At 68.1% G+C, this 22,567-nt stretch overlaps 1 protein-coding gene across 2 annotated transcripts; it reads right to left on the minus strand.

The window, feature by feature from the left end:
- Positions 1–2,411: 2,411 nt before the first annotated feature.
- NUMBL (NUMB like endocytic adaptor protein) lies at positions 2,412–19,870 on the minus strand. 2 transcript variants are annotated; one of them, XM_043501472.1, is made up of 9 exons: positions 19,742–19,870; positions 13,077–13,219; positions 12,479–12,553; positions 12,023–12,097; positions 11,685–11,825; positions 10,818–11,019; positions 5,590–5,883; positions 5,094–5,246; positions 2,412–4,732 (listed from the first exon to the last, which is right to left on the minus strand). In XM_043501472.1, the coding sequence occupies exons 2-9, from the start codon at positions 13,200–13,202 to the stop codon at positions 4,182–4,184; spliced, it is 1,617 nt and encodes a 538-aa protein (XP_043357407.1). In that variant the 5' UTR covers positions 13,203–13,219; positions 19,742–19,870; the 3' UTR covers positions 2,412–4,181. The 2 variants fall into 2 exon arrangements, with proteins under 2 accessions (XP_043357407.1, XP_043357408.1); XM_043501473.1 differs by having other exon boundaries at positions 5,089–5,246; positions 13,077–13,217; positions 19,741–19,849.
- Between the last annotated feature and the right edge of the window lie 2,697 nt (positions 19,871–22,567).

Below are 22,567 nucleotides of genomic sequence, written 5' to 3' on the forward strand. Positions count from 1 at the left end.
TATCTGTCTCCCCTCCCCCGCTGCAGCCGCCGCAGCTCCGGGGGATGATGGGAAATCTGCGGGGGGGCGGCATCTCCCGTGCACTGGTTTGCACCCACCGGCGAGCTGGCCCGTGACCCTGGAGTGGGAGGAGGGGCTGGGTGATGGAGGCCCCGTGGGGCACTGACCTGCGGCCCTGCCCATATCCCACTGCTCACACCAATGTCACCCCCTCCTGAGCAGGAGCTGGCATGTGGGCCCCAGAAGGGCGATCCTGGCCGTAGGGGAACCAGGGAGGCGAAAGCTGGGTGAGCACAGGGTGTTACGTGTTTGTTTCCACTCTCTAGCCCAGTCCAGTCCAGGAAGCCCCCCCGGGGATCCCAGGCAGCAGATGACACCAAGCGGCTCGAACCATCGAGTGGTTGGTCTCCCCAAGAGTCAAAACTTGCTCGTACGCTGGGAAAATTCCCTCGGACACCAGGGACAGACAGTACCCCCAGGGGGTGCCGGTCGCGCCCAACCGCTGGCTTCTCTGCGATGGGTTCAGTCAGGCCCCAGCCCAGCTGGCAGGAATCACCCCACATGCCCCCGTGTCCAGCAGAGGGAGGAGCTGGAACTGGATGAGCCGGGGGGGTGCTGAGACTTCAGGGCAGTGCCAAGGCTCTGGCAGAAGTGTGGGGTGGGGGTTCTCCACAGCTGCCAGGACTGTACCCCCACACAGCGTGGATTTGACATTGGTTGGGCTCCTTCTATCAGCCAGTGACCCTCTGGATTTCAGGGCAGTGGAGCTCAGGGCTGGGCTGGCAGGGGCTGCAGGTCAGGAGTGAGGGGCACTGACAGAGCTGGGGAGGGCAGGGCTGGGCTGGCAGGGGCTGTGGGTGCAGAGTGAGGGGCACTGGCAGGGCTGGGGGGAGCCCAGGGCTGGGCTGGCTGGGTCAGGGGGGCAGGGAATGGGTCACTGGGCCTTGCCCCTAGGGAGCATGGGGGGCGGCAGGGTAGAGGCTGGCTGGGTTGGTGGGCAGGGAATGGGGCACAGGGCCTTTCCTCCTAGGGAGTGCTGGGGGGGTTCCAGGGCAGAGGCTGGCTGGGTTGGGGGGGCAGGGAATGGGGCACAGGGTCTTGCCCCCTAGGAGGCACCAAGGGGTCCAAGGCATTGGCTGGCTCGAGGGTGCAGGGTGTTGCAGGATCCTCCATCTGCCCCCCCTTGCAGCCTCCTTTCTCTAACCCCCACATCTCCCGCAGAGCTGCCCCAAAGCCAGCTGCGGCCCCTGGGCCATGGCTTCCCCCAACAGTTCTCCTGGGCAGGGGAAGGCCCCCCCGTAGTGTCCCAAACCATTCGCTGGGGGGCAGTTACCATAGCAGCATTCCCACACCCCCAGCAGAGCACCCCCCTCATCGGGGGACGCAGCCAGCACCTCAGGGGGGCTGGACCGGCTATGCCTGGGGGGGCACGGGGGCGATTGCACCATCCACATCCCACGAGCTCCATGGTGCCAGGCGTGGCACATGGCCGGGGCCCGACCCAACCGCAGCCACTGATTCTGATTCAGGAACTGGGACCCCCAGGGCTCCATGGGGCAACCGGAGATTTGGCACGTCGGCCCTGGGGTGGGGCAGGCACAGGCAAGGGGGGTCCTGTCAGGGGGAGGGGGGTCCCAGGAGAGGGGTGACCTGACGGATGCAGATGGGGGCGGCGGGCAGGGTGCGAGGGACCCCACAGGGGTGTGAGTGGGGGAGTCGCGGGGTGTTTCAGCTGCCGGGCCAGGCCTGCTCCAGCCAGACCAGGCCGTGCCAAGCCATATGGGGGGCAGGGCCTGCTCCCGGGCCTGGCCAGGCGAGGGAACCGTGGGGAGATCTAAAGGGCTGGACTCCGGTCCCAGGCTCATCGCTGCGGGCTGAGACCCAGCAGAATCATCACACCCAATGGCCAGCACCCCCTGGAGGGGAAGGGCCCTGCCCCATTCCGGCCCCCCTGAGCCAGCCAGTCCCTGCCCTAGGGCCGGGTGGGAGTCGGTGACCCCAAGAGGGGACAGGCCCTGGGTCCAGTCCCCCCAGCAGGTGAACGAGTGGTGCTGGAGGGTGCAGTACTGCCCATGAGCTGGGGGAGGGGCAGGTGGCTCCAATCCTGGGCTGCCCTATCTGCCCCCAAAGGAACAGCCCAGTGGGGGCTTGCCCCTGCCCCTTGGGGGATACTGTGGGAGCTCTGCAGGGTGGGGCTGCTTATAGGAGGCCCCTCTTCCTGGGGCTGAAATGCTGGGGTGAAGCATGGGGAGATTATATGGCACCTGCTTGCCCAGTATGGAGATGCAGCCACCTCTGGGGCAGGGCGGGGGGGGGATCCTGCAGCTGGACCCAGGGCAATTCCAGCTGTGGTGCCCCCACCCCCAGGGACTGGGACACCTGACGCGATCCCGATCCGCTGCTGGGGGGTCTTAGCTGAATGGCCCCCGCCCGTCACAGGGCACCAGCCGGCAGCAGAGGGTTGCTTTATTAGCAGTTATTTCTATCATACAAACGGGGGGGGGGTGGATTTTAGATACAAAACATGTGTGGAAATAAAGATAGAAAATCTCCCCCGCCCCCACCCAGGGCCAGTGTCACCTTCTATGGGTTGGTGCAGGGCGCGTGCCAGCTGGAGGGCTGGGGGGGGCAGGACAGCAGCTGTCTCCCCCTCCCCGCACCCCAGCACCTGCCCCAGGGCTCTGTGCACCTACAACGTGGCACTGCCCCCCCTGCCCCAGGGCGCGCCCCCATGCGGCAGCTCCCCCCTGCCCCAGAGGTGGTGCACGGCCAGCCTGCACCCATGGTGTGGCCTCCACTAAGCCGGGCAATGTGGCATCGTCCCCCCCCTGCAGTCCCAGGCCCCCCGGGGCCCATGAAGCACCTCCGGGTAGTGCCCACGTGGGGGGTGAATCCAGGCTGCGCTGCTCAGGCCGTGGGGAGGATGAGAGGCCTCAGGTGCCCCCCCCGGGGGTCCGGCCCCCCCCACTCAAGACCCCCCCAGTTCCCACAATATCTCCCCTACATCAGCCCAGCAGGTGGGGGACAAGCTGCCACTTCAATGCACCCGCCCCCAACACGGGCTTTGACTTGTGGCAGGATCAGGGCATACAGCTGGGGGGGGCATCTGGGGCAATGCACGCCCATCTGTCCATCCCACCCTGGCCTGAGCCCCTCCCCCATCTTCAGCAGGATCCCCCCCCCGGCCATCCCTGCCCCCAAACTAAAAATCAAAGACAATAAATTAGAACCAGGAACAACCCCCCCCTCCGCTTGGCCAAGGGCCCCTGAGACCCCCCCGACCAGGCCCAGCCAGGGGTTTGGGCAGGAAAAGCTCCAGCTCTAGGTGTTTTTTCCTATGGGGGAGTGAAGCTCCCCCCAGAAGATTTAGGGTTAGCATCACCCCTGCTTTTCCCCTCCCGTCAGACTCCCCATCTGGGCCATGCTGAGGGACCCGGGGGGCCACAGCACCCCCCCAGTAGGTGATGCTGGTGCATCGTGATCCCCACCCCCGCACTGCTACAGCAGAGGCCTATGGGGGTGGAAAGGCCAGAACCAATCCCCCCACCCCAGGCAGCTTCCTGCAGGGGAGGCCAATCCCCTCCCCGGCCCCCCATTTTCCCTTTGCTCAGCCCTCCATCACCTGCCCCCAGGCCCAGGGCTGTGGGGCCTCATCTCTGCAGGTCTGATCATTTGACTTGTGGGGGGGGGAAGTTAGCCCTGATCACCCCTAGATCTGGAGGGTGCTCCCTGGTCCAGACCCCCCAAACGTACAGCCCAGGGTCCCTCCCCTTTTGCGGCCAGCCAGCTAGGGACCTGTTAACCATTTCATCACTGCAGACCCCAGCCCCACCTCCATGGACTGGGACCCACGCTCAGGCCCACATCGGCCCCCCGGCAAAGCCCCCAGCAGCAAAGCTGGTGTGGGCGGGGGGGAGCAATCCTGGGGGCCCCTCCCCAGCCTGCCCCCCATTTGACAAGGAGCTGGTGACCCAGGTTCCTCTGGGGTGGGGGGGGGGTCTCTGTACATCCCCCACCTCTACCTGGCCCCACAGTCAGTTCCATAGTGGGGGGCTCGGGGACCGCGGTTGCCCCCCCCAGCTCACAGCTCGATCTCAAAGGTTTTCTGCAGGTCTCTGGCGAAGGGGTTGACTGGGTCGGCCCCCCCGGGGGGCTTGGCCCCCAGCGCCGCCCACTGAGCCTCAAAGGGGTCCGGCTTGGGCACAGGGTGGGCAGTGGTGGGTGGGGGGGCCATGGCCCTCGGCTGGCCCGACTCCGGGGGCCAGGGGGCGGCGCCGCCGGACTTGGGCCGGGCCTGGGGGGGAGGAGGCAGCACGGGGCCCCGCAGAGCAGGGGGGAAGGGGCTGGCCTTGCCCCCCAAGTTCGAGGGCAGCAGCTGGGCAGTGGAGCAGAAGACGTTGGCCACCATCTGGGAGGGGGTGATGCCCACCACGGGCACGCTGGGTGCCCCGTAGGGCCCGGCCAGCGGGTAGGCCCCCACGGGCACGTAGGCCGGCTGCATGTGGGGTGGCAGGAACATGCCCACAGGGGCGGGCGCGGCGTCGTAGCTCACGGGGTAGGGGGGCAGCGTGGCGGGCAGGGCTGCGGGCACGGGCGCCGCAGAAGGGGCCAGCTGCTGTGTCTTGGCCGTCTGGGCCACCTCCTCCAGCCAGCGCTCGGCCTCCGACGGGGTCCGCTTGTGTCCAGGCTGGAACGGGGGGGCCGGCGAGGGGGCCCCCCGCCCCGGGCTCCCCTGCGGGCGAGGAGAAAAAACCCACGTCAGGAGCGAGCCGCCTGCCAATGCCAGGGCGGGGCGCGGGGAGCTGGCTACCCAGGGGCCCCGCACCCTGCGCAGAGCTCGGCTTTCTCTGGGGTGGGGTGGGGGCCAGGGGCTGGTTATATAGGGATTTTCCATTGGGGGGACAGCTTGTCCCTGGGACCCTGGCACAGTGGGGGTGTGGGGCATCCCCGGGCATGATCCCCAGGAGAGTGGTGTGGCAGAAGGGGCCCGGCACCCTCAGGGGGCTCGGCATAGTTGGAGGTGACCCACAGGGGCATACCGCGGCATACCTGGGGGGCATGGTGCGGTGGGGGGGCTCCGCGGGGGACCGTACCTTGGGGGAGCCCCGCGGGGGGGGAGGCGACGCCATCGGCGGCCGTGGGGCTGAAGGGGTCAGCGGGCGGGCGGGAGAAGGAGGCGTTGATCTGGCTACAGAGGGCACTGATCCCGTCGCTGTCGCCAGTTGGGGTCGACTCCAGCTCCAGCACTGGGGGTAATGGGGGGAGCAGAGTTGGGGGGGCAACTCAGAGCAAACAACCCCCCCTTCCAGTATGGCCCCCTCCCTCTGGGGCTCCCCATCTCTTAAAGGGCCGGAAGCCATGATACCACCCCTAGGGTCCAACTGCCCCCACCCAGCCCCATGCCTGGCTCCCCTGCCCCCCAGCTCCCCCCCAGACCCCTGCGCCTGGCTCCCCTGCCACCAGCTCCCCCCCCGCGCCCCAGTCCCCCGCAGGCAGCTCCCCCCCAGCCGCCCGTGCCCGGCTCTCCTGCCCCCCAGCTTCCCCCTCGCGCCCGGCTCCCCTGTCCCCAGCCCCCCGCACCCGGCTCACCGGCGCCCCGGGCCTGGAAGTCCCCCTTGCGCTGCAGGGTGGAGGGCAGGTCGCCGAGCCGCAGCGAGAGCTGGCGTTTGAAGGGCGAGTTCTTCTGGCTGAGGGCAGGGAAGCCGCGGAAGGAGCCCTGGCGCACCAGCTGCTCCAGGGGCGCGTGGCGGCGTGGGATGGCGTGTTGGGGGCCCCCCTCCCCCTTCTCCGCCGGCGACGTGGCCCCCTGCGGCGGGGAGACGCTGCCCGGCTGGGCGGGGGCGGGGGGCGCCGAGGGGGCGGCGGCAGGGGGGGCGGCCTCCACTGGTGGATAGAATCAGGGTGAGACCCCCCGTAGATCCCCCGCATACCCCCCTGGTGACCTCGGCTCCTCCCCCCAGGACAGCCCCCTCCCCCACGAGCCTCCATCCCTCCCTCAATGCATTCAAGTCCCCCCACCTCAGACCAAGTGTGGCCCCCTCCCAGCATGCAAAGGGTGGGGCCGGGTGGGACTCAGAGTGCGGGGGGTACCTGGAGAGGTGGGGGGGATTAGAGCTGGGCAGGGATGGGGGGGCAGAGATGGTCAGGAGCTGGGGGTATTGGGGGGCAGGTACACAGAGGGGTGGGGGAGAGGGGGCGGAGATGGTCAGGAGCTGAGGGTACAGGGGGTACGGGGGGCGGAGATGGTCAGGAGCTGAGGGTACGGGGGGAACGGGGGCGGAGCTGGTTGGGAGCTGAGGGTACGGGGGGCACGGGGGGCGGAGATGGTCAGGAGCTGGGGGTATTGGGGGGCAGGTACACAGAGGGGTGGGGAGAGGGGGTGGAGATGGTCAGGAGCTGAGGGTACAGGGGGATGGGGGGGGTGGAGATGGTCAGGAGCTGAGGGTACGGGGGGGCAGAGATGGTCAGGAGCTGAGGGGACGGGGGGACGGGGGGTGGAGATGGTCAGGAGCTGAGGGTACGGGGGGCAGAGCTGGGGGCGGAGATGGTCAGGAGCTGAGGGTACGGGGGGACGGGGGGCAGAGCTGGGGGCGGAACTGGTTGGGAGCTGAGGGTACGGGGGGCACGGGGGGCACGGGGGCGGAGCTGGTTGGGAGCTGATGGTACGGGGGGACGGGGGGGCAGAGCTGGGGGCGGAGATGGTCAGGAGCTGAGGGTATGGGGGCGCGGGGGGGCAGAGCTGGGGGCGGAGATGGTCAGGAGCTGAGGGTACGGGGGGATGGGGGGGTGGAGATGGTCAGGAGCTGAGGGTACGGGGGGACGGGGGGCAGAGCTGGGGGCGGAGCTGGTTGGGAGCTGAGGGTACGGGGGGCACGGGGGCGGAGCTGGTTGGGAGCTGAGGGTACGGAGGGACGGGGGGCAGAGCTGGGGGGCGGAGATGGTCAGGAGCTGAGGGTACGGGGGGACGGGGGGCAGAGCTGGGGGCGGAGATGGTCAGGAGCAGAGGGTACGGGGGGACGGGGGCAGAGCTGGGGGCGGAGATGGTCAGGAGCTGAGGGTACGGGGGGACGGGGGGCAGAGCTGGGGGCGGAGCTGGTTGGGAGCTGAGGGTACGGGGGGCACGGGGGCGGAGCTGGTTGGGAGCTGAGGGTACGGAGGGACGGGGGGCAGAGCTGGGGGCGGAGATGGTCAGGAGCTGAGGGTACGGGGGGACGGGGGGCGCGGGGGCGGAGCTGGTTGGGAGCTGAGGGTACGGGGGGCACGGGGGGCACGGGGGCGGAGCTGGTTGGGAGCTGAGGGTACGGAGGGACGGGGGGCAGAGCTGGGGCGGAGATGGTCAGGAGCTGAGGGTACGGGGGGACGGGGGGCAGAGCTGGGGGCGGAGCTGGTTGGGAGCTGAGGGTACGGGGGGGGGCACGGGGGCGGAGCTGGTTGGGAGCTGAGGGTACGGAGGGACGGGGGGCAGAGCTGGGGGCGGAGCTGGTCAGGAGCTGAGGGTACGGGGGGACGGGGGGCAGAGCTGGGGGCGGAGATGGTCAGGAGCAGAGGGTACGGGGGGACGGGGGAAGAGCTGGGGGCGGAGATGGTCAGGAGCTGAGGGTACGGGGGACGGGGGGCAGAGCTGGGGGCGGAGCTGGTTGGGAGCTGAGGGTACGGGGGGCACGGGGGGCACGGGGGCGGAGCTGGTTGGGAGCTGAGGGTACGGAGGGACGGGGGGCAGAGCTGGGGCGGAGATGGTCAGGAGCTGAGGGTACGGGGGGACGGGGGGCAGAGCTGGGGGCGGAGATGGTCAGGAGCTGAGGGTACGGGGGGACGGGGGGCAGAGCTGGGGGCGGAGATGGTCGGGAGCTGAGGGTACGGAGGGCACGGGGGGCAGAGCTGGGGGCGGAGATGGTCAGGAGCTGAGGGTACGGGGGGACGGGGGGCAGAGCTGGGGGCGGAGCTGGTTGGGAGCTGAGGGTACGGGGGGCACGGGGGGCAGAGCTGGGGGCGGAGATGGTCAGGAGCTGAGGGTACGGGGGCGCGGGGGCGGAGCTGGTTGGGAGCTGAGGGTACGGGGGGCACGGGGGGCATGGGGGCGGAGCTGGTTGGGAGCTGAGGGTACGGAGGGACGGGGGGCAGAGCTGGGGGCGGAGATGGTCAGGAGCTGAGGGTACGGGGGCGCGGGGGCGGAGCTGGTTGGGAGCTGAGGGTACGGGGGGCACGGGGGGCAGGGGGGCGGAGCTGGTTGGGAGCTGAGGGTACGGAGGGCACGGGGGGCAGAGCTGGGGGCGGAGATGGTCAGGAGCTGAGGGTACGGGGGCGCGGGGGCGGAGCTGGTTGGGAGCTGAGGGTACGGGGGGCACGGGGGGCATGGGGGCGGAGCTGGTTGGGAGCTGAGGGTACGGAGGGACGGGGGGCAGAGCTGGGGGCGGAGATGGTCAGGAGCTGAGGGTACGGGGGGACGGGGGGCAGAGCTGGGGCGGAGATGGTCAGGAGCTGAGGGTACGGGGGGACGGGGGCAGAGCTGGGGGCGGAGATGGTCAGGAGCTGAGGGTACGGGGGGACGGGGGGCAGAGCTGGGGGCGGAGCTGGTTGGGAGCTGAGGGTACGGGGGGCACGGGGGCGGAGCTGGTTGGGAGCTGAGGGTACGGAGGGCACGGGGGGCAGAGCTGGGGGCGGAGATGGTCAGGAGCTGAGGGTACGGGGGCGCGGGGGCGGAGCTGGTTGGGAGCTGAGGGTACGGGGGGCACGGGGGGCATGGGGGCGGAGCTGGTTGGGAGCTGAGGGTACGGAGGGACGGGGGGCAGAGCTGGGGGCGGAGATGGTCAGGAGCTGAGGGTACGGGGGGACGGGGGGCAGAGCTGGGGGCGGAGATGGTCAGGAGCTGAGGGTACGGGGGGGACGGGGGGGGCAGAGCTGGGGGCGGAGATGGTTGGGAGCTGAGGGTACGGAGGGCACGGGGGGCAGAGCTGGGGGCGGAGATGGTCAGGAGCTGAGGGTACGGGGGGACGGGGGGCAGAGCTGGGGGCGGAGCTGGTTGGGAGCTGAGGGTACGGGGGGCACGGGGGCGGAGCTGGTTGGGAGCTGAGGGTACGGAGGGCACGGGGGGCAGAGCTGGGGGCGGAGATGGTCAGGAGCTGAGGGTACGGGGGCGCGGGGGCGGAGCTGGTTGGGAGCTGAGGGTACGGGGGGCACGGGGGGCACGGGGGCGGAGCTGGTTGGGAGCTGAGGGTACGGAGGGACGGGGAGCAGAGCTGGGGGCGGAGATGGTCAGGAGCTGAGGGTACGGGGGGACGGGGGGCAGAGCTGGGGGCGGAGATGGTCAGGAGCTGAGGGTACGGGGGGACGGGGGGCAGAGCTGGGGGCGGAGCTGGTTGGGAGCTGAGGGTACGGGGGGCACGGGGGCGGAGCTGGTTGGGAGCTGAGGGTACGGAGGGACGGGGGGCAAAGCTGGGGGCGGAGATGGTCAGGAGCTGAGGGTACGGGGGGACGGGGGGCAGAGCTGGGGGCGGAGATGGTCAGGAGCTGAGGGTACGGGGGGACGGGGGGCAGAGCTGGGGCGGAGCTGGTTGGGAGCTGAGGGTACGGGGGGCACGGGGGCGGAGCTGGTTGGGAGCTGAGGGTACGGAGGGCACGGGGGGCAGAGCTGGGGGCGGAGATGGTCAGGAGCTGAGGGTACGGGGGGACGGGGGGCAGAGCTGGGGGCGGAGCTGGTTGGGAGCGGAGGGTACGGGGGGCACGGGGGCGGAGCTGGTTGGGAGCTGAGGGTACGGGGGGACGGGGGGCAGAGCTGGGGGCGGAGCTGGTTGGGAGCTGAGGGTACGGGGGGCACGGGGGCGGAGCTTGTTGGGAGCTGAGGGTACGGAGGGCACGGGGGCGGAGCTGGTTGGGAGCTGAGGGTACGGAGGGCACGGGGGGCAGAGCTGGGGGCGGAGATGGTCAGGAGCTGAGGGTACGGGGGCGCGGGGGCGGAGCTGGTTGGGAGCTGAGGGTACGGGGGGCACGGGGGGCACGGGGGCGGAGCTGGTTGGGAGCTGAGGGTACGGGGGGCACGGGGGCGGAGCTGGTTGGGAGCTGAGGGTACGGAGGGCACGGGGGGCAGAGCTGGGGGCGGAGATGGTCAGGAGCTGAGGGTACGGGGGCGCGGGGGCGGAGCTGGTTGGGAGCTGAGGGTACGGGGGGCACGGGGGGCACGGGGGCGGAGCTGGTTGGGAGCTGAGGGTACGGAGGGACGGGGGGCAGAGCTGGGGGCGGAGATGGTCAGGAGCTGAGGGTACGGGGGGACGGGGGGCAGAGCTGGGGGCGGAGATGGTCAGGAGCTGAGGGTACGGGGGGACGGGGGGCAGAGCTGGGGGCGGAGCTGGTTGGGAGCTGAGGGTACGGGGGGCACGGGGGCGGAGCTGGTTGGGAGCTGAGGGTATGGAGGGACGGGGGGCAGAGCTGGGGGCGGAGATGGTCAGGAGCTGAGGGTACGGGGGGACGGGGGGCAGAGCTGGGGGCGGAGATGGTCAGGAGCTGAGGGTACGGGGGGACGGGGGGCAGAGCTGGGGGCGGAGCTGGTTGGGAGCTGAGGGTACGGGGGGGCACGGGGGCGGAGCTGGTTGGGAGCTGAGGGTACGGAGGGCACGGGGGGCAGAGCTGGGGGCGGAGATGGTCAGGAGCTGAGGGTACGGGGGCGCGGGGGCGGAGCTGGTTGGGAGCTGAGGGTACGGGGGCGCAGGGGCGGAGCTGGGGCTGAAGCTGAGGCTACGGGGGGTGCGGGGGGCGGAGCTGGGGGCGGAGCTGAGGCTACGGGGGCGGAGCTGGGGGGCGCAGCCGGCCGGCGTCCCGGTCACCTGTCTGGCTGCCCGGCCGCGGGCGCGGGGCGGGCGGGCTGGCGGGCGGGCTGGCGGGTGGGGCGCGGAAGGAGCCCTCGCGGGCGAAGCTGGTGCGGTTGGAGCCGAAGGAGGCCGTCACCCCGCACTGCTGCTCCCGCTTCTGCTTGCGCTCCAGGCAGGCGGCGAAGGCGCAGCCCACGGCGTGACTCAGCCGCTCGCCCTGCGGGCAGGGGGCAGAGCCCGGTCAGGGGGGGCAGAGCCCGGTCGAGGGGGGCAGAGCCCGGTCGAGGGGGGGGCCGAGCCGCCTTCGCACGGGGAGCTGCACGAGTAAGTGCAGCGGCTCACCAGCGGGCACGGGGGCACGTGCGAGACCGAGCGAGCGCAGGTGTGTGCAGAGCCTGCCTGCACCTGGCAGCACGGGCGTGCAAGTGAGTTGCGGGCGGGGCTGGGTGTGTCAGGGCGGGGTCTCCCATGGGGCGGGCAGGGCGTGCCGGGGCTGGGCGGGGACTCCCATGGGGCGTGTCGGGGGCTCCCGTGGGGCGGGCAGGGTGGGACATGTCAGGGTGGGGGCTTCCGTGGGGCGGGGCGTGTCGGAGCTGGGCGGGGGCTCCCTTGGAGCGGGTGGGGCGGGACGTGCCCGGGCAGGGGCTCCCGTGGGGCAGGATGTATCAGGGCGGGAGCTCCTGTGGGCCGGGACGTGTCGGGGCTGGGCGGGGGCTCCCGTGGTACGTGTCGGGGGCTCCCGTGGGGCGGGGCGTGCTGAGTGGGAGCTCCCGTGGGGCGGGGACTCCCGTGGGGCGGGGGCTCCCGTGGGGCGTCGGGGGCTCCCGTGGGGCGTCGGGGGCTCCCGTGGGATGTGCCGGGGGCGCCCGCGGGGCCACGCACCGAGTCCTTGAGGGCCAGGAAGCAGTGGCAGATCCAGCGGCGGGTGGTGCCGTCGCGGCAGATGTAGGAAAAGGCCTTGTCGAAGTTGCGGTCGGGGGCGCAGAACGAAACCTTCTCAATGGTCTGGTCCACGATGAGATCCTGGGGGGGGGCGGGGGGCATGAGACAGGGGCAGCTCATCCCCCCCCAGCCCAGGGGGAGACACTGCACGTCCACGGGGCTCCCATGAGTCCATGGGGACTGGGGGGCTGGCAGGACCCCCTCATAGCCCCCAACTGCCCCATAACCCCCCCAGCCATGCCCCCCACAGTCCCCCGTCCCTCCCCCCACCCCCCTACCTTTGTTTTGTCATCCACGACCCGCAGCCCGTCAGCCGACACCCACAGAACCGACTTCACCGACTTGCGCCCGCTCTGCAACCGGGAAGGGGGTGTCAGTAGGGGGACACGAGAAACCCCCCCAGCCCATCCCTCGCTCCTGAGCCCTCTGCCCCATGGTAGGGGCAGAGCCCCAGGCTGGGGGGAACCAGTACAAAGAATGGAGAAATCCATTAGTGCCCTCAAGGCTGGGGGGAGGTTACTGGGGGGGGGTGATGATGGGTGGCTGCGGGGGGTGCTGGTTAACTTGGCAGGGGCTGAGGGGGGTGCTGGTGAACTCGGGGGGGCCAGGAGTTGAAGGCGATGCTGGGGAACTCAGGATGGAGAGGGAGGTTGAAGGAGGAGGTGCTGGGGGTCCCCAGTGGGGGGCACCTGGCCTAGATCTGCCCCCCCGAGCCCCGTGCCAGCTGCACTCACTGTTTTCAGCTTCTTCACGGCCTCTTCACACACGTGCATCCCCCGGGACTCCTCCACCTCCACGTGGCCCAGGTACTGCGGGGGGCAGAGGTCAGAGCCAGGCCACCCCCCAGGCAAGACCCAAGTGCCCTTTTACCCACCATGCCCAGCGCTGCCCCTGGGTTCCCTGCAGGGAGGGGGAAGAGCTGAGATGTGTGTGAGATGGGGATGTGCAAATCCTAGGCACATGTGTGTGCATCACAGGGGAGCTACTGCGAACATAGGCGTGCAAGCCAAGTGTGCAACCCCCCAGCCTGTGCATATTCACTGGCCCACACGTGCAAGTTGAGAACATAACTCTTTGGCCCGAGAGTGCCCCCGACCCACGCGTGCCGAGTGTGCAGCTCTGCAGGCCGCGCAAGCTGAGCGTGCAACCCCACAGACCTCTGTGCACCCCGCTGAGCTGAGCCTGTGCATGACACTGGGCACGTGTGCGTGAAAGCCGCTCGCACACAGGTGTGCGCAGGTGTGCGAGCAGAGGGTGTGCCAGACGTGCCAGCCCATGGGACCCACCCACTCTCCTGCCAGCGTGCGTGAGCCCCCCACCCAGCGGACTCACCCGCACAGGGAAGCTGCACTTGCCCCGGCGCACGGCCTCCTCGTCCGCGTGCCACTGGTGGGGCCGGCTGGCCTCGGGCACGTAGGCCGGCTTCTTCCGCCACAGGCTCTGCCGCAGCTTGTTCATCGCGCCACCGCCGGGGCCTGGGGGAGACGGGGGTGAGTCCGGGGCCCCCACTGCAACCCACCCGGGACCAGCACGCCTGGGTTCTCTCCCAGCTCTGGGAGGGGAGGAGGGTCTAGTGGTTAGAGCGGGGGGGGGGCTGGGAGCCAGGACTCCTGGGTTCTCTCCCAGCTCTGGGAGGGGAGGAGGGTCTAGTGGTTAGAGCGGGGGGGGCTGGGAGCCAGCACTCCTGGGTTCTCTCCCAGCTCTTGGAGGGGAGGAGGGTTTAGTGGTTAGAGTGGGGAGGGCTGGGAGCCAGGACTCCTGGGTTCTCTCCCTAGCTCTGGGAGGGGAGGAGGGTCTAGTGGTTAGAGGGGGGGCTGGGAGCCAGGACTCCTGGGTTCTCTCCCCGGCTCTCGGAGGGGAGCGGGGGCTAGTGGTTAGAGCGGGGGGGGGGGGCAGGGAGCCAGGACTGCCCTCAGGAGCTCCCATTGTGGACAGACACAAGGATCATTCTGGGGAACGTGCACCCCACCTCCAGGGTCCCCTCCCAGTTCGCACGAGCTGCCTCTTCACCCCTGGGAGACACTCAGCCCCTCCCTCCCCGAGCTGGGTTCCCCCCATTCGTCAGCCTCTGGTGCCCCAAAATGCAGGAAGGTTCAGCGTTTGCCCGAAACACGAATGGCACGGGGGGCGAGGGGGGGCTGCGGGGCCCTGGCCGAGCGGGGTGGTGCTATGGACCAATATAACCCCCCCCCCCCCCACAGAGGGCATCTGCTGGGGGCCCCTCTGTGCCAAGCTGGCCTGTGCCCCACACAATGCTTCCCAGCTCCTAATAAGGGGCACAAAAGGGGCCAAGATGGAACCCCCCAAAGCAGATTGTCGGGGCTGGAGACTGGGGGGCCGTGGCTGGTAGCGGAAGGTGGGCAGGTTGGGCTGGGGGGACTCCTGGGGGGGACAGGAAAGGGGCGGGCTGCGGGGTGGGACTGGGCCAGGGAGGGGCTGGGGGAGCTCTTCGGGGCTGTGAGGGGGGGCCAATGGAGCGATGGGGCCAAGGGGAGGCAAGGCCTGCGTTGGAGGGGGAGTGGGGAAGATGGGGAGGGAAGGGCAGGGGCCAGGCCTGTGTTTTGAGGGTGTGTGAAATGCTGGGGGGAGGGGCCAGGACTGCAATGGGGGGGAAGGGGTGGGAGGGAAGGGCCAGGCCCGCATCGGGGTCTTGATTTAAAATCAGCCCCAGACAACCGAGCGCGGCCAGAACAAAAGGCCGCGCTGGGGGGCCAGCCCCATGGTAACCCCCCCTCCCCCGAGGGAGGCAGCTGCCCTGAATCAGCACAGGGCTCCCGACAGCTGTCCTCCCTCCCGCCCCCCTCAACACCAGCTGGAGCCGTGCGGGGAGGTCGGGGCCGGGCAAACATTTGGCCAAAGGGGTTTGTTTCCTCAGCTGCTCCCCCACCCAGCCCCCAACCCCCCTGCACGCCCGATCTCCTGAACACCCCCACCTCCTCCCCCTATATACCCACTGCCCCCTCGAGCGTGGGGCCGGGATTTCCTAGGGGGTGTCCGGCCACTGGGAGCTGGGGTGTTGAGCCCTTGGGGGAGGGGGAAAGGATGCCCCCCCAGCAGGCTAAGGGAATGTGGGGTGCCTTCCCAAAGAATGGGGGGACAAGTCCCCCCTACCCCTGTCAGCAACAGCCTGGGTGAAATAAAGCGCAGGGCTAGTTTTCCTGGCGGGATCGGGGTCCTAGCTCAGACAAATCAGACCAGGCTGGACAGTATCGGGGACCAGGGCGGGGGGGAAGCGGGGGCGGGACGGACTGGAATTCAAAGTGAAACTAGCAAGAATCAAATCAATACCAGACCAACTGCAGCCCCCAGAGACCCTACAATAACACACCAGCCCCCAGAGCCCCTACAGTAACAGCCCAGACCCCGGAGCCGCAGCCCCCAGAGACCCTACAATAACACACCAGCCCCCAGAGCCAACACACCTAGAGACACTACAACAACACAACAGACCCCGGAGCCGCAGCCCCCAGAGACCCTACAATAACACAACAGCTCCCAGAGCCCCTACAGTAACAGCCCAGACCCCGGAGCCGCAGCCCCCAGAGACCCTACAATAACACACCAGCCCCCAGAGCCAACACACCTAGAGACACTACAACAACACAACAGACCCCGGAGCCGCAGCCCCCAGAGACCCTACAATAACACAACAGCTCCCAGAGCCCCTACAGTAACAGCCCAGACCCCGGAGCCGCAGCCCCCAGAGACCCTACAATAACACACCAGCCCCCAGAGCCAACACACCTAGAGACACTACAACAACACAACAGACCCCGGAGCCGCAGCCCCCAGAGACCCTACAATAACACAACAGCTCCCAGAGCCCCTACAGTAACAGCCCAGACCCTGGAGCCACAGCCCCCAGAGACCCTACAATAACAGCCCAGACCCCAGAGCCAACATGCCTAGAGACCCTGCAACAACACAGCAGACCCCGGAGCCACAGCCCTCAGAGACCCTACAATAACACACCAGCTCCCAGAGCCCCGACAGTAACAGCCCAGCCTGTCCACCCCCTGAAGGGCTGAGCTCCCCCAGCTCCGGGAGGGGGAGATAAATATTCCCCATTCACGCCCCCCTCCATAGGGCTGGCGCTGCCCCGCCGGTGCCCAGCTCCCAGCCCTGCGGGAAGTGCGGGAGGAGCTGGGGGGGCCCAGTCCAGACTGTGCCCATGGAGCAGAGCCAAGCGGATGCCTCGCCCAGGGACCTGTGCGGCCCAGCCGCTGGCATTGTCTGCCCCTACCCACAGCTCTGGGGGCCTGGCTCCGCTCCGGAGACACCAGGAAACCCCCCTCCCGTGCCAGTCGCCTGCCAGTGCTGCTGCCCCTCCCCCTGGCAGGGACCCCAGAGCAGAGCTGAGCTCGGGGGCTTGCTCCGGCCTGGGACACAGCCCTGCCCGTGGGGGCAGCTCCAGGGGGGCTCCGAGGCCAGCCCCTGTCCTTGATCAGCTCCGCATGTGGCCACGCAGGGTGGGCTGGGTGGAGCTGCATTTCTGTGGGTACCTGGCAGGGCACCAACCCCCGTCCCCCCCCCCGGCCCAAAGCTCCTGACTCCCTTTGGTGGATCAATCCAGCCCCACAAGCTCCTTGGGAAGGAGCTATGCTGGTCACAGGGAAACTGAGTCACAGGACGTGACCTACCCCACAGTGACTTATTGACAGCCTGGATTAGAACCCAGGAGTCCTGACTCTCCTCCCAGAGCCAGGGAGAGAACCCAGGCATCCTGGCTCCCAGACCTCCCCCCGCTCTACCCACTAGACCCCACTCCCCTTCCAGAGCTGGGAGGGGGACCTGGAGTCCTAGTGTTCCCAATTGGCTGGAGGCTCCAGCAGCAGCTGGCCTCTGATGTGGCTCTAACGGATGCTAATAATTCCAGATCGTTTCCCAACTTCCTGCCGGCTCCCGGCTGGCGTCTGGGACCCCTTGAACCCAGCCGTCCGTCCCCCCCAGCCCCTTGAGCTCAGCCAGGCCGGCCCTGGGGATCTCTGTGGTTGTCTCTGCCAGGGGCTGAGGAGTGGGAGCGCTTCCTGCACGCTCCCCCATGGCAAGTGCCCCCCACCCTGCCGCATCAGCCCCGCTGCCAACCGTGCACTCCAGGCCCCGGTCCCCACTCTCCACCCCGGCTGGGCTCTGGGATCCACGGGGAGGACGACCCAGCAGAGAGCTAGGGATTCACACCCCATGTGCACAGGGGAAACTAAGGCACAGAGCAATCACAGTGGGGGGAGAGAGAATACAGAAGGAAGGAGATCCAAGAAACAGGCCACATCCCTACTGAAGTGTGATCTAGCAGGCAGGGATTAGGGCTGGGAGCCAGGACTCCTGGGTTCTATCCTCAGCTCTTGGCAGGGGGGGGGGGTCTAGTGGTTAGAGCAGGGATGTGGGGGAGCTGGGAGCCAGGACTCCTGGGTTCTATCCTCAGCTCTTGGTGGGGAGGGGGGTCTAGTGGTTAGAGCAGGGATGTGGGGGAGCTGGGAGCCAGGACTGCCCCCGAGAGCTCCCAGGCACAAGATGGGGAAAGGGAGGTGCAGGGAGCCAGTGGCGGAGCTGAGAATTGAACCCAGGAGTCCTGGCTCCTGGCCCAGTGCCTTCCCTATGAATGGCCCCGGTGTCCCCTCCAGCTGAGCTGCCCGGAAAATCCGGGCCTAGCCCGAGTTCAGCGCCGGAGCCCGACGGCCCCTGGGGAGATCCCAGCCTCCGTACAGACTAGACAGGATGAATCGCAGCCGCCTCTGGGGTGGGGTGCGGGAGCTGGTTATCCAGGGACCCCCTCACCCGGTGCCAAGATGCAGCCGTCTCTAGGGTGGGGTGCGGGGCTGGTTATCCAGGGACCCCCTTGCACGGCACCGAGATGCAGCCATCTCTGGGGTGGGGTGCAGGGGCCGGTTATCCAGGGACCCCTCCTCGAGCGCCGAGATGCAGCCGTCTCTGGGGCGGGGCAGTTGTTTATGCAGGGAGCTCTCCCCTGCTGTTCCAGGCGTGGCCTGGACCAAGCTCCAGTGTGTAGGGACTGTGCAGAAATACGACCCTTTAACATCCCTCAAAGCGCTTCCCAGACTCCACCCCTGCTCCGTGCCTGGAGAACGGAGAGCCAGAGAGCTGGGAACCACTGAGCCCCTTCATGTGGAGCACCAGGGAGCAAACCCAGGAGTCCGGATGCCTGAGTCCCCTGCCCAGAGCAGAATCCCAAAGCCCCAGTCCCCATGACTCCCCCTTGTGCTGGCCCCTGCACCCAGCCCCTCCCCAGAGCCAGATGCAGAGACCCGGGGTCCCGGGCAGCCAGGCCTGGGCGCGGCGGGGGAATAATCTGTACCGCAACAAGGCCTCCCAGGAGCAGCCTGGAAAATAAAGACCCATCCACTCCCCTGCCCCCCTCCCCAGGCTCCTGAGTCACTGAGTATCCAGGGGCCGCATGATTAAGGCAAGCGGCTGGGAGGGTGGTGGTGGGGGGTGTCTTTTGATCATTGCCTGGGATACGCCACATCCTTGCTTCCCCAGCAAAACTGTCACATCCCCAGGCCGGCTGCAGCCGCCACCTGTTCCCAGAGCAAACACGCCCCAGCCTGGGAATTACGGGGCAAGGAGCCAGAGATCAGAGGGGTCAGGGAAGGGAGGGGTTGCACTGGGGAAAGTCCCCTTGGTTTGGGTGTGACAAATATCTCCTCCGCCCCTGCCGGGGCAGGCACACCCTGAAAAAGATCGGTCACCCCCAGACGTGGAGGCACCCCCCAAGAACTAGCTGTTTTCAGGAGAGGGAATATCGGCCCCTTCCCCATCCACGCACTCCACAGACTGGCCCACAGAAGCAGCTCCCCTGTGTGCCAGGCTCCCCTGGCTATTGTGGGGCGGCCTGAGGTCCCTCCTGATTGTCCACACCCCCGGTCTCCTGTGTCTGAAAGAAACTGCCCTGGGCGGGTAACCGGCACCGACCTCGGGTGGTTTCTTTGCAGCAGAAGGGGGCACCAGGGCACAGCCGTGGGGAGACCCTAAATCCGGTCTCCCTGACGCCAGCTCCTCTTCCGTCCGCACCCTGTCGAGACGCGCGAACCTGCAAGAGTTTATCCCCCTCCCAACTGGATAGCATCACCCCTCGCCCTCAGATTCCGATCTAAAAATCGGCGGGCCCAGCCAGCATAACCCACCAGCGTCAAGCACGCCAGACGGGGCGCTGTGCAAATGGGCGCCCCCCAGTTCCACGGCGCCCTGGGGCAATTGATCACACCCGCGTGGTTTGGATCGATCGCCCAGCCTGCGCCATCTGCCAGCGCTCAGCCCCCCCCTCGACGGCTGCCTCTGGTTTCCAAGGCCCCGAACCACAGTCCTGCCAGATCTGCAAAACGCTAGAAAAATAAATGACACATTTCTCCTCTGCGCGGCTCCCTCCTTTTGGGGGGGCGGAGAGGGAATTTCCTTTTTTCCAGCACTGACCCCCGCTCCAACTCTGCAAAAAACAATCAAATTCCCCATCCCGACCCGAGGCCCAGACCCCCCCAGTTTGTGCAGGCCTAGGGAAGGGAGCAACCCAAAAGCCACCTACCCTTGGGGGGGGGCACAGACCCCTCTCTCGTTTATGTGGCTTTGGAGAAAATAATCGGGGGGGGAGGGCAAAGCCAGGCCCAGAGCCCAGCCTTGGCATCTCAGCTGCCTTCCTCTCCCCGCCCGGACCCAGCACCAGGGGTGGGGGGGGCTCTCCAGAAGTCCCCCCCCCCCAGCATGCTGCAGACCGCAGTCTAATAAACCCATCCGGTCTGATGACCCCCCCTCCCCGAGATGGGATCTATAATAAATGCAGGGAGGGGAGAGGATGGGGGGGTCCCGCTTTGCTAGAGCCCCCCCCAGTGCAGCCGCCACTGGGGGAGAGGGAGGCCCCGAGGCGGGCAGGATTTTCGGAGCTCAGCCCCCACCTTTCCGAGACTGATTGCCCGGGGGGGCAGATGCGACGTGCACAAGGCGCGGGAGGGGATCGGAGCCCAGGACCCCCCCCGGCCAGTCCTTACCCGGGCGCTGGCTCCGCAGGCACCGAGCGGCCCCCGGCCGCCCCCGGCTCCAGCTCCAGCCCCGGCCCCGGCCCCGGTTACAGTGTCGCACGCACGCGCCGCCTTCCCCTCCCCGGGAGCATTCCAGCCGCTGGCCACGCCCCCGCCGCATCAATATGCACATGAGCCCCGCCCCCTCTGCGCGAGGTCTCACGGCCCCCGCCCCCACATTGGCCAGGCCTTTCCCAGCGCCCCTCCGCTCCCCTCCCATTGGCTGTGGGATCCTACATATGCAAATGAACTCTGCATTGACCACAACCCCCTCCTTCCCTCCCCTCATTTACAAAACGGCCTCAGCCCCCACCCCGGCTCTTCCCATTGGCCGCTGGGCTCATGAATATGCAAATAAGCCTTCCTGACCTACCCCCCCCCTTTTTTGGCGCAAGAGTCCCTCAGCTTGCTCCCATTGGCCCCCAGGCTCATGCATATGCAAATAGCCCTCCCCACCCTTTGTAGGCACAAGAGTTGGCCCCCAGACCGGGCCTGGTTCTCAGAGGCAAGGGTGTGTGGGGAGGACGGGTGGCCCCTTTACCTCTTGGCCACCTTCCTCTGAACAACAGATCCCCAGAGCAGATCCATCGCTGCCCCCCCAACACACACCTGTCTCACCCCAACCAACTAGAACCCCTGCACAGAGCAAGTGAGAGATGGGATCCCCCCCCCCTTCAATCGACTGGGCGTGGGGCACCTTTGTGTGTGTGGACACCCTTAAATCGGTTCAGACCTGACAGAGGGTGGCTGAGCACGGGCTGGACGGAGCCGCACACGGCCGGGCTGCCATGGCTCTGGCTGGGGACCCCAGTGCCAGGGGCTAGACGCTGTGGCCCCCTCTCCAGACCGGGCCTGCAGCTCCCCCCGCCCTGCCCCTCGGCAGCTCCCAGCTGCGGCTGGCCCGGCTTGCTCACCTGCGATGCCGGAACCAGCATGGCATCGCCAGCTCTGATGTCATGGGGGGGTGACTTCGCCGGAGGGGGCTGCAAGCAGGGATGAGGCTGTTTGCCCGCGCAGGAACGAAAATGCTGCCTGGCCAGAGCATCGATCCAACTCACCGAGCAACACCCTATAGGGGGCAGGACTCCTGGGTTCTGTCCCCGGCTCTGGGAGTGGGGTCTGGTGGTTAGAACAGGGGGACCAGGAATCTGGATTCGGGGGGGCTGGTGCCCATCTGTCAAAGGCAATAACAGGTTGTGCGTTGTAATAAATGAAGGTGGCCCAGGGGGGTTGGGCTACGAATGAGCCACCGCGCGGCCGGGGAGGGTTGCCGTGGCCCTGGGATGAATGTGCCATGCTGGGGATAGGATCCGAGAGTCCTGGCTCCCAGCCCCCCCCAGCGCTGGGACCCACTACCAATATAGACCAATGAATGACCCCCTGCCAGGAAGCAGCTGCCAGGGCTCAGCCTCACCGCCACATGCTTCACCTGGCCACCCCCAGTCCCACGGTGCCGCCCCGTCAGCCCAGCTGCATTCGGCTTGGTGAGGGAGGGGACGGTGAGGGTGTGACGCCCCCTTGCAGCCCATCTTGCCGGCCCAGTCAAGGGAAGCGAGCCGGGCGCTGGTGGGGACACACGCAGGAGAGCCGAGTTCCATGCCCAGACGATGTGGGCATGTTGGCTCTCTGGGCCTCAGTTTCCCCATCTGAAAAATTGAGATAATCCTTCTTTGGTTAGACGGTGAGCTCTTTGGGGCAGAGCTTGTCCCACCCCATGTCTGGGCAGCACCCAGCCCTACAGGCCCCTGATCTTGGGGTCTGGGCAGTGCCAGGCCCTGATCTCGGGGTCTCGGCAGCGCCTGGCCCTGATCTCGGTTGGGGGCTATCATTGGGACTGTGACCCAAGGGATTCTGTCAGCATGAGACAGTCAGGTCCGGCTGTGGCCGCCCGGGCGGAGTTGCGGAAATCGAACCATCTGGAGCTGGGTTTTGCACGTCCTTGTGGTGGGAAAATCTGCCGTGTTCTCGGGAGCTGCCGTGACGTTAGCCGGAAACACTCAGATTAAAACCAGCTGCCTGCTCCTGAGGAATGGGCCACGGGGCCTTTTCCCTCTAGGGGGCACTGGCTCCGATCCGACCCCAGCAGGGGACGGGCTGGCTCGGGGGGGGCAGGGAATGGGCCTGTCCTCTCTAGCGCAGGGGTCTGCCTGGGGCCCGGCCGGGCGAAGTGCCAGCTCCCGCAGTTGGCAGAGGCGGCAGCTGGAGCTGGCTTCCCGGGGGGGGCGGCGGGCACATGGCCGGGAACTCGTCTCCATCAGGCCAGGCTCCCCGGGGATTTGGCTCTGAAGAGAGGATCCCCGGCAGTTCCCGGAATCGGCTCCCTCATGGCCTGGCCCCATTCGCTCCCTGCGCTGGGGCTGGATTGTCCCCAGTCCTGCCCACCCAGCCAGGGAAGCTGCAGTGGGGGGGTTGGCGGGGGCTGAAAACACGAGATGAAAGCCTTGGAAAGAGACCAAAAGCGTCTGCCGCTGTCATGGGGCCTGAATGTGGGACACCGGGATGGCGCAGAGCTGGATGGGAGGCTGGCCCTGCTGCGGGGGAGGAGCTGCAAAATGGGAATTGCATCCATGTCTTTGCCTGGCTCTGCAGGAACCAGCTGGGGGCAGCAGGACTCTGCCCCCCAAGTGCCCCCTAACCAACTGGGCCACCCCGTCTCCCTCCAGCTGGGCCAGCCCCTGCTCCCCTGCAGCCCTCTCTGCGGGGAGCAGCAGTAGCGGGGGGGGGGAGGGGGGCGTGGAATCGGGACCTGACTCAGGGATGGGGGAGCGGCAGGGGAAGAAATTGACAAGGCCCAGC

The sequence above is a fragment of the Dermochelys coriacea genome, chromosome 23, assembly GCF_009764565.3.
Source record: "Dermochelys coriacea isolate rDerCor1 chromosome 23, rDerCor1.pri.v4, whole genome shotgun sequence".
Taxonomy (NCBI): Eukaryota; Metazoa; Chordata; order Testudines; family Dermochelyidae; genus Dermochelys; species Dermochelys coriacea.